This window comes from Carlito syrichta, unplaced genomic scaffold (genome assembly GCF_000164805.1).
Source record: "Carlito syrichta isolate Samal-C Ts95f unplaced genomic scaffold, Tarsius_syrichta-2.0.1 Scaffold308977, whole genome shotgun sequence".
NCBI classification, from domain to species: Eukaryota; Metazoa; Chordata; class Mammalia; order Primates; family Tarsiidae; genus Carlito; species Carlito syrichta.
The window spans coordinates 174,189-185,953 of NW_007253073.1; the positions used below are offsets into that span (position 1 = coordinate 174,189).

General features: G+C 37.2%; 1 protein-coding gene across 2 annotated transcripts in view; it reads right to left on the minus strand.

The window, feature by feature from the left end:
• The window catches only part of TTC29 (tetratricopeptide repeat domain 29), a 265,274-nt gene that overhangs the window by 115,373 nt on the left and 138,136 nt on the right, over positions 1-11,765 (minus strand). For both annotated transcript variants that reach the window (XM_021716824.1, XM_008066516.2), the window contains exon 10: positions 4,007-4,130. In XM_021716824.1, the coding sequence (XP_021572499.1) occupies positions 4,007-4,130 (124 nt within the window). The remainder of the gene's footprint in view (positions 1-4,006; positions 4,131-11,765) is intronic.

Below are 11,765 nucleotides of genomic sequence, written 5' to 3' on the forward strand. Positions count from 1 at the left end.
TGAGGTCAGAGTGGGGGTAGAGGCCATCTCATAGTTCAGGACAGGGTGAGTATTGTTATTTATGTTCTCTGTAGAATGAGAAGTAACAGAATGTTTTAATCAGAGAATTTAGAATTTTATTTACATTCTGAAGGGATTACTTTGGCCTTTGGTGGAGACTGGCTTATGAGAGTGGGGGCAGGGGCAAGGGAAGTGCAAGCAGAGAAATAGGTTGGGGCTTATTGTAGTAGTTGAAGTGAAAGAATAAGTGTCATAAACTGATGTGGTGATAGTAGCAGAGATAGAGAGAAGCAGGTAGATTTGAGATATATTTTGGTGGCATAAAGGTCAGGGTTTTCTTCTGGGTTGAATAGGAAACAGGGAGGAGAGAAGAATAAAAAAATATCCAGATTTTGGGTTTGAGTGCTTGGGTTGAAGGACAATGATATTAGTTGTTAAGGTGAGGAAGACTGGGAAAGAGTAGGCCAGAAGAGGGAGGAATTATGTTAAACTTAAGATGTCTATTCGAAATCCAAGTGAAGATGCTGAGCAAGTGGTTGCCGTAACAAGTCTGGGAGTCCCAGGAGAGATTAAGATTGGAGATACAAATTTGGGAGTCACCGGCATATGAAAGGTATTTAAAGCCATGGGTCCTCATGGGGTCACATAAGGGGAGCTCATAGACTGAAAAAAGATTGTCTAGAAAAATCCTTGAATAATATTATATCACGGTTGAGCTTTAAGTTGGTAGGAGAATAATATTTAGAGAAAAAATGGTGAGTTGAGTTGAGTTTTTAGTAGGTTATAGTTGAAGCAATCTAAGTGAAATGCCAATATGAGTGAGGAGTTGAGGGTAGAGATCTGAGCTTGAGATATGAGGAAGCTAAGAGTTATTGTGTACTCAGTATATGCTAAGAGCTCTACTAGGTACCATACACGTATTTTAAAAGTTCAATCTTCATGTAGCTAGTCTTCAAGGTATCCTGTTATTGATAATTGAAAGGTGAGGAAGTTGAGAATCAAAGAATTAACTTGTCCAAGGTCAGAGTTAATTCATGGCTGAGCTCAGTTTAAATTCAGGTGGGCACAGTTCAGGGCAGTTCTTCTTGGCTCTGCTATTCAAATACCTTAAGGAATTGTTTAGCTATATAAATAGAATAAAGGCATTTAATACAATTAGGAAACATCCATAAGCAACTGAAAAGTAGAGACATGAGATAAGTCATTGCTAATGTTTTCCTAGGGAATGACTTTGTAGAAATTCAGGTTGTTATCACAGCTATCATCCTGTGTCAAAAAGATGAGAAGGAAAAAAATAATTACAACTGAGTTCTAATAAATCCACTTTGTTATGTCTAATATCTTTCAAATCATGCTCAGTAGCAATTATACAACGAAGAGTCAGCTGAAAAGTCATCTGCAGCTTTTTTGACTGTGTCCAAAAAAAAAATCACAGTAACGTACTAAAAATTAAATTCAACTTTAACAATTTCAGTAGCAAAACAGTTTTCACTTTGTTTTAAAGTCTGTGATGTCATAAAAATCCTGTTATGATATTATCCACTTATTATTGCCCTATTTATCAGTGAACTCTTATTAAAGCAATCGCTATGGCGTATGAATCAACTTGTACATTTGAAGGCATATATATATATGCCTTTTTAACATATATATATATGTTAAAAAAGCATGAATTCTTGGAATCCTCCCAATTTTATATTAGAATAGGAATAAACTGATAAAAATTAACTTCTGTAATAATAAAAAATCAGAGAATAAAATACACACAAATGAGATACAACTCTTGGCAATAATGTTATAAAAATTCAAGTATAAAACTCTTATCCCTCAGTAAAGTGTATCTTAATTTCCTTATGCATTTTGTAATTAGTAAAATATAAGCTGGCACTCAATGTCCATGTGTAAAGTAAAGGGCTGAGTTTTGGGTGTTGTTTGGTGGTAGGGCAAAAAACCCAAACAAAAACAAAAAACTGTGCCTTTTGCACTTTTGTTTTGAAGAGCAATCCTTTAACACAGTAAGACTATCTTTTTATGGGAATGTCAATTCTCTTACTATAGGAAGAGCTCCTCCAGTATACTGTAAACCTCACAAGACCTGTCTTTTTTCACCATTGCATCTCACAAAGTAAACAAAAGCAAATATTAAAGTCAATAAGAGAGAAGTCAACAGAGGCAAAGACATGGACAGGGGCTCAGGCGCCGAGGAAGCACACACAGCCAGAAAAACCTGAGCACAGCTGAGGTAAATGACTGGGGAAGACAGGAAGGAAGAGGGGAGCCAAAGTATGGGAGATCAGAGGGAGAGGGTGACCTCAGGGTGAGAGAGCAAGGAGGAGAAACAGGAAGGAAGGAGGAGGGAGAGAAGGGAGAGAGGAGGATAAGGGAGGGAGCTAGTTCCGAGAAAAGGGGTTTTTCGGATTTTAAGACACAGGAGAAAGGAGAGGCATATACCCAGGGGAAGAAAGAGACAGGGTGTAAGACAGACAAAAAAGATGACAGCTTGTTTGAAAGTTATTTCTCCATTGCAGGAGCTAAAGAAATACTGTTTCATTCATTCACATTAATTTAAACTTTGTTTCCTTAAAAAAATCCCAAATCATTCTGAAATACAGTTAATTTTATGGCAAATAATATAGACTCCTGTAGTGGTTAAGGGTATGGACTTGAATGCCACTGCCACCTGGAATCTTGGAGACCTGGGGTAAATGAAAGCCTCTGAGGATCTGGAAGAAGGATCGATTGATACCACTAAGGATGTAGAGAATAACAAGAACTAACACTTATAAAGTCAGTAATTCTCCTGCTGTCAAGCACTGTTCCAAGTACTTTATACATATTAATCCAATACTTAGCAACAACATTATGAGGTGAGAAAATTGAGGCACTTAGATGTTTTAGTCAGTAATTTGCTCCAGGTCATAGATTTTGTAAGTGAAAGAGGTGGGCTTTCAACCCAAGCAGTCTGGTTTCAGAATTAGTGATTTATTGCCACATATACAACTTTTCAAAGAAATTAACACACAGCGTATAAACACGATTTGAGAACATAATTGCCCTTAAAAAAAATGATGAGTCTTATTCACGGTCACAACAGCTATTATAACTAGAGAAACAAGTCTTTTTCATAACATTTTAAAAAATAATCCATCACAAAAAGATAAAATCAGGAGAAAAAAAATGACAAAAGTCCATATGACCAGTGTATTTTTTTTTTTTTTGAGTTGGAGTCTCACTCTGTCACCCAGACTGGAGTGCAGAGGCCGCTCCTGGCCACCGCAACCTCGACCTGCTGGGCTCCAGCGATCCTTCTGCCTCAGCCTTCCAAGTAGCTGGAACCACAGGCGCGCGCTACCACACCCGGCTAATTTTTTGATTTATTGTAGAGATGAGGTCTCACCAAGTTGCCCGGGCGGATCTCGAACCCGCGAAATCAGGCAATCTACTCACCTCAGCCGACCAGTGCATTTTTACTTCTAACGGCATTTGAACAAGATCATTTTGTTTTGGACCTTATTTTTCTTTCTGTCTTCTCTCACACGATCAGTCTGTTGCTGAAATTTCATTCTAAATTTCCCTCAGAATTATTCTTGGGATTGTTGTTTCTTCTCCTAAGAGACTTAGTGGGGATGTCACAGCTGATTTTAAAAAACAAGAATTTGGAGCAAGAGAGATAGATGAATGTCAGTCCAAGCAGATAAGAACCAAAAGATATAATAACTTCCTTTGAATTTATATATTTTAATTGCTCCTTAAATCCAAAGTCACTTAGAATCCTCCTTGGCTGTGAATATTCACATTAGGGTTAGCAGCTTGTGAACATTGTGCCCCAAATGACACCGGAGTACTGGAAGAAGAGTAAGAGAAAGAGGCTCTTCCTAGCCTTTGCCTGGGCATTAAGTGCCTCCTGCAATCCTGACCATTCTGTGTGGTGGGAGGGCAAGGATCACAAGACAATAAACTTTTAAAACTGCAAATTTCTCCATAAACAAGAAACACGTTTACTCACTTTTTCATTGTAGATGTCCCCAAGCAAAGTACTCGCTCTCACAATATCTAGGCTTTGAAAACGGTTTCTTGCAATGTTAACAACTTTTTCCAAGTATTTAATTGCTTCTGTTGTCTCTCCTTGGCTAAAATAAATAAAACAGGAAATGACTGGGGGATCATCTCACTTAGTGTCACAGTGAAGAGAAGATATTTTGTGTCTTTGTTGTAGAAAATGCAAGATGGTTATCAGGTTAATGAGATTTAAAGTGTAAGTACCAAACTGATAAATATATGGTTTTTGTTGTTGTTGTTGGAGTACACAGAAAGCTAAACCAGAAATTTTTAAATCCTCATGCATTGTTGATGGAAATGTGAAACTGTGATGGAAACGTGCAGCTGCTTTGGAGGTTCCTCAAAAAACGTTAACATAGAGTTATCATATGATCCAGAAGTTTCACTCCAAAATATATGCTTAAAAGAAACATAGACATGTCCACACACAAACTCATACATGAATGGTCATAGCAGCATTATTCTTAGTAGCCAAGGGATGGAAACAACCAAATTGGCAATCAAAATGGATGAATGAGTAAACAAAAGGTGGTGTATCCATACAGTGGAGTATTATTCAATCTTAAAGAGGAATGAAGTAGTAATACACTTTAGAACATGGATGAAACTTCAAAACACACTAAGTGAAAGATACCAGTCACAAAAGTTCACATACTATGTGGTTCCATTCATGTCAAGAAAAGGCAAATCCATGAGACAAAGTGGGTTAGTGGTTACCAGAGGCCGAGGAGTGACTGATAAAGAGTACAAGGATTCTTTTTAGGATGATTACAATTAGGTAGTGGTGACGATTGTTCAACTCTGTGAATGCATTAAAAACCACTGAACTGTACATTTTAAAAGGTTAAATTGTATGGTATATGAATTGTGTCGCAATAAAGCTGTTATTATTATTTAAAAAAAAAAACTTTAAAAATTTATAGAAGGTGAATGCTAGGGGTATTCTCACAACTTCCTTAGGCAGTGAAATCTCAGATATCACTGAACTCACATATATAGGTATTATATATCCTTGCAAAATGCTTAGGAACATATTTAACTTCTAGCTGAGTGTTTGGCAGATACTAGACATTTATCTACTTTTGAATGAAGAAATATTTGAAAATTGAGAAGAAAAACAGATAGGCTATGCACATGAAAGTTAAGCATCTGGGTAAGTCATGGGAATCTCAGTCATATGGATACTTAAAGACCATGCTGTAAACTTCTGACTCCTGGATTGTTCAGTAACATCAAAAAATTCCGAGAGCCTAGCAAACGTCCTAAAATATGTTAGTTGCTGGGGAAAAGGGCTCCTGTCCTTGAAGAGTTTGTCAATTTGGAGAGATAGATGTATAAATTCACACATGGGATTAACTGTGATAGGTCTATGAATTGTGGTTTGAAACCTGAAGCATATCCATTTGATGATTCTCATGAAAGCAAATCCAGTGTTTCGTGGGGTGAAATTTGGCCTTAAAAGACAGCCAAAAGGAAATTCAAGCCAAATCTAGTGAATGAAAGGGTGATCTCTAACAGTTTACATAAATTTGAAAAATTGTAATATGCACTGTGGATGACATCTTTGAATTTTCAGCTGTACGAAATGCTTAGTGTGCTCATCCATCCACAGGTCACTTGCTCTATTCCATGTCCGTCCTCTTCCACCCTCCCCCAGGTCTTCCACACACAGCTTGGGACCGTCCTTTGTCCAGATGCCTATCTCTCTCCCATATCAGCAGTCTCAGTCAATGCCTATTCTTTCACTTCCACTATAACTCTCATTTATCCTAGGCCTCTCACAGACACTGAGGTTTCTGCCCACCCAAAGTTGGCTCTTTTCAGTGCTCTTCTCTCCTCCATTAAATGCTCACTGTGGGCAGTTTCCTATACTACTATGGTGTGATCTAATTCCTTACATGCACACGCCTGGCAAATATATATTTCTAGCCCTGATTGTTCTCCTCTGCTTTAAATCCACCTTTCCAATTGCCCAGAAATACTTAGCATGCAAAGGAAAACAGTTACCTCCAAGTGGTTTCATATGTTGTCTAATGATGGGGCAGGTGGCATTTTTGAAATGCTTCTTTCGGGAACTCCTTGGGAGTATACTATTATAAGGCATTCATAAGCAATTTAATGAATTTTGTCCAAAAAATGGGATTACTCATAGTGATTTTATCAACGTGTTTTCCAAATGTGACTCTAAATTATTCTGGCTGTTTCTAAAGACTGAACCTATCTTTCAAACAATGATGTGTGGCTATTGGGGTTATTCAAAAGAATATGTCACAAGCCCAGAAAGCATTTTCAAAGGAGCCTATTTTAAACAGATACTTGAAGGATTAGGGGTATCTTTTTGTATAACCTCCTAAGATTTGAATAACATTCATTTTCATAGATAAATTGTGGTATATTTGTAAAAATAGATTAGATTCTTTTAAAGTCACAGTGTGCTATGGTGGGTATTAGAAAGATCTAGGCTTGAGTCCTAGCTCAGCCTCTTAGTTGAATAACTTTGACCACATTAATGTTATGAAACTGAATAAAATTTTAGTTTCCCCATTTTTAGAATGGTCACAAACTGCCTTGAGATGAGATGAAAACTTGTGTAAATCGTATAGGTGGGCACATAGTAGGGATTCAATAAGTGTTATTATCTCTCAGTGAAATAAACGGTCATCACATTCACACCACTTTATTGTCTACCATGAACTGAGGAGAAAACTCAATTTAGCTAAGCGTTATTTTTGAAAACCTTTCATCATGCAATGAATTAAATATTATAATTTAAACGTATGTTTTGCAAAACAGACAGCTGTATAAAATTCTAGTGACTGCCGGGCTCGGTGGCTCAGCCTGTAATCCCGAGCCTTTGGGAGGCTGAGGTGAGTGAATTGCCCGAGCCCGCGGGTTCGAGACCCGCCTGGGCAGCGAGACCTCATTTCTACAATAAATCAAAAAATCAGCCGGGCGTGGTGGTGCATGCCTGTAATTCCGGCTACTCGGAAGGCTGAGGCAGAAGGATCGCCGGAGCCCAGCAGGCCGAGGCTGCGGTGGCCGGAAGCGGCCACTGCACTCCAGTCTGGGCGACCGAGTGAGACTCCAACTCAAAAAAAAAAAAATTCTAGTGACTATTTTCTAGTGGGCAGGATCAAACAACTAACATTTTTTTGCTTATTTGAGTGTCAGGTACTAGCAAATATAATCTTTTTTTCCCCTTTCTAATGGGTAAAGAATGTTCTACATATACGAAATAAAATGGAATTTTATGTTTCTAAAGTTATGAATATTACTTTTTATGATCCTGTCCTTACTTTTTCATACTAAAATTGTGACTAATATTCTACACTTAAGCATAGGTCAATTCTCCAGAAAAATTATAAATTGAGAAATTTTTCAAATACAGGCATAAAGTATAATTAGAGGTTAACTAATTATTTGAATTTAAATATTTGTTTTGTGAAACAACCAAAAGGTATTGAGAGTGCTCAAGACCATAAAATATTAAATAAAATATACTGCTTAGAACTTTGAGCAAATTTGAGAATTTAAAGAGCTAAAAATGTTCTCTCAAATTGTTAACTTTCCAGGCTCTTTCCTGAACTACAATATTCAAGAAAAAAATGATGAAGAAAGAAAGAAGTAGAGGTTTCTTTGTATATCACTTTAAAACCTTAGGGGAAATTACTATCTAGCTAAGATGGACTCATTAAAGCTTATTTATGTTCATGCTCCTAGAAAGAGAGATATTTTTGATGGACTACATTTCAGATTAGGGTTGGCCTGCTACAGATTGTTCAATGAAAGCATCCACAACCAAACAAAAAAATAAGGTCAATGAACAAGAAATACAAAATGGTATATTTTTAAAAAACTGTTACTTTGTAATTCAAGTTGTTTTTCTACCAAAGGAACGACAGATCTCTAAAACATCTCAAACTATCTGGAACTTGCACTAAGAAATAGTGTTAAAGAAAAGATTCTTTCTATTATAAATCATATGCTCCATTCAATGAATATACAGTTCTATAGCCAGCAAATTTGTTAATGTAGCATCTGAAATATTAACATTATATATTGGTTAAAGGGTCTCTAAATACAAAGGTTAGCAATAGATTTAGAGGCCATTCTTTCTTTGGAAGGGGAAAAAATATCCAATATTTTCTTACAGAAAGGCGACAGATTATATGTATAAGTTAAAGGACAAGGTTAAAATGTTAGACAAATATTAATTCCAGTTTTCTATATGCAGTGCACAGGTGCAACTTGAACCGCATATTATATGGTATAATCATTAAATTCATTCAACCAGGCCTTAGAGAGTTAAAAACATATATTCTGAGGAACAGGACTCCTCGGTCCAAAGAATGAGAATGAAACAGTGCAGAATATTTGTGTATCAAGGTGATTCCAGTTTCCAACTGGGAAAACAGGACTGTTAACACCCACGTCCCCTGACAACTGTCCAATTATGTATATCACACTTGGCCTACTGTTTGCAGTAGAAGTAATCAATAAAGGATGTGGTTGAGTGAACATAGATTTTGGTTGAACCAATGCATGAAAACTTAATCATTTACTCAGAGAGAAGAAATCAAATAGAGCAGAGATGAAACAGCCACTGAGGGGTTTGTTGATTGTGCCACCAACTTTGTGGGCCACAGATGAAAGTAATAAGGCAAATGGGATCAGTGACAGGAGAAAATGTAAAAACCTATTCTTAATTTCATGAATTAATAGATATGTTTTGATGTATTTTTTGGTCATTTTTAGGAAATTTCACATCAAGTCTTCGATATTCCATTTTAAAGAATATATGAAAATTACTAGGGCGTGTCATTTCTCTCAAGCAAGAAGAAATTAATTTTCAGCTATAACAGAAAGGTAATTTTCACACTTGTAACTTTATACTGATTGATTTAAAGATCTCCACTGTGGAAAGTTTTCTAGAAAATAATTTAACTCGAGTTTGCTAGAAAATTTACAATTGGTATGGAATAAACCCATAGGTGGACTAGTTATGATCAACATATCTTGAATACACTTTTGTTTTTGTTTTCTTCTAGATTCTTTTAAAAAGTCAGCCTAGTTATGTTGGAAAGTTGTGAAATTTCTGTAAGTTAACGACTTCAGTAAATGAGGAAAACACACACACACACACACACACACACACACACACACACACACACACCATTGAAAATTGAGGTCCCCTCCACCATATTTACTCAAACTGTCTGTCTTTATAATTACAATATTTACTTGGTAATTTCTCAAATCACTTTCTATTTGTTTTATAGACCACTATTCTGGGTTTTATAGTAGTGTCATAAGGCAATTGTTATCATTCCACAACATTAATTCTTTTATTCACTAGTATTCCAAGTAGAGAGAAAATAACACAATAAACGTTTATTTTCTGTTATGCTGTCTAAGCTCTTACTTAATTGATATTATTTAGATCAAGAGCAAAAATAGCAAAACTTGTTTACCGTTAAAACATTCCTCAATCACTGTAACACCCGGTCTGGGTCCAGCATCACCCAGTGGGCAACTCTGTGTTACTAAATTCTCAGTCTTGAGGGACTTTGGTGTGTTTTTCCATTGAGAGGCTCAGTATAAATTCTTATAACTATTTTAGAAGCTTCCAGCCTTTCATGCATGCTCAGCTGATGGTCTAGACACACTTATCCTAGACATGGCTACTCTCTTCCATTTCCTTTAGGAGATAAAATATGTTTATAGAGATAGGGCTACCATTAGTGAAACCTGTACAATTGCACAGGTTAGGAAAAAAAGATTTAGAGGTGATGCTAAGCTTCATATGCAACTTCATTTATTTCTTAGCTGCCATCACCATAATTTCCTCTATTTTGCCTGTGCTCTGTGTCTTGCATGTCACTGCTAATGTGAGAAGGACAGTTTAGGACTATGAAAGGGAGGGTACACATATGTGTGTAGGTGGTTGTGTGCACATGTGAGCCTGTGTATGCGTGCAAACACTTCAAACGAATTTTTCTAAAAATGACCACAAAATATAAATCAAAGCATTTGTACTATTAGTGATCTTGATTTAATAAAGTTTCTCAGGTAGCCAGTGTGTTGTTGTCTACTTGTGTAGAATTTTAGGCTTGAAACATCTGCCTGGTAATAGATCACACTCTTAAGTTATTTTGCACAGGTGTTGAAAGAATGTGCCGGGATTAACGATCCCCTAAGTGCTTATCTGTGACCACCAGCAATGCTGGAAAATGGCACGTGTGGAGGGGAAAGCTTGTTGTGGCCTTGGGACACTTTTCTCCTATGACCTCAGAAGAGGTATCCCCTGTACTCTCTAGTGCATTTTACAGCATTATAAAATTCAGACTCCATAGCTATCGTACAAATCATTGGCAGCTTTAGTAGATGGGAATTCTTATAGGTGGAATTAATTTCATTTGGTATGAAAGGGAAATAGGATAAATCTTCTTGCTCCATTATATGTCTGCATTAAGACAGGTTGCTAGACTTGTGAGGGTGTTGGAACAAAATCGTCCCCATTCCTAACCAAAATAAATTCAATATCATAATATATATTTGTATCTTCTCCCACTCCTAAATCCCAAGTAATACTTAAGTAGCCAAATTAAAACATTATATCACCTGTTGTTGTCAAAATTGCTCAGATAATTATTCAATTCTCCACTTAGCTTTGACTTTACAGACAAGGGATTCAAATCCTGGGGCAGAGGCTAAAATATTACAGATGAGACACAAGGTTAACAGGTGAGAATTATTTGAAGATAACCTCATGTCTGCAAAACCTTCAAAAATAGTTATAAAGAATATCAGTAACCAAAGGAGGCACTCCAATACTTGTCCTGTGACATAGTAAGTGCTTGGTAGATGTTTACCAAAATACTTTTCCCTGGAGTTTTATCTCTTTAGTTATGTTGGGACACAATGGAAATGTCATTTTGTACAAATTATTTTGTAAACATGTTTAGGGATACATTTATGTAACTGGCTTAGGCCAAGTTTGCCACTACAAAGCAATGCAAAGAGTCCAATCACTTTCTACTGACTTTGGGCAATGGTACCAGCAGTCAAGTAATTTAATAATCAAATGAAACAAAAAAAAAAGAGCACAGAGTTGGTTCGTGCCAAATAGACATTAAGTTGAATTCTTTTTTTTTTTTGAGTTGGAGTCTCACTCTGTCACCCAGACTGGAGTGCAGTGGCCGCTCCTGGCCACCGCAGCCTCGACCTGCTGGGCTCCGGCGAACCTTCCTCCTCAGCCTTCCAAGTAGCTGGAATTACAGGCATGCGCTACCACGCCCAGCTGATTTTTTGATTTATTGTAGAGATGAGGTCTCGCTGCCCAGGCGGGTCTCGAACCCGCGGGCTCAGGCAGTCCACTCACCTCAGCCTCCCAAAGGTGCGGGATTACAGGCTGAGCCACCGAGCCTGGCTAGGCTCCATTTTTAATGATTCCCTACTTTAACTGATTTTTTGGTTAACTGAACTATTACTAGCTCTGATCACATAGACCAGGAGGGCTCTACAGTATAATATTCTGGCCTCAGTGCTGGTTCTTTGTTTTTGTTAGCTTGTTTGATTCTACAAACCTGTGAGAATTACCCATTTTGCAGCAAGGCAACTGAAGCCCAGGGCATTCGGTTTCCTACAACCAGGAGGTGGCAGGCCTGGGATTCCAAGTCCCATGTCCATAATGCTGGACTGGAGCA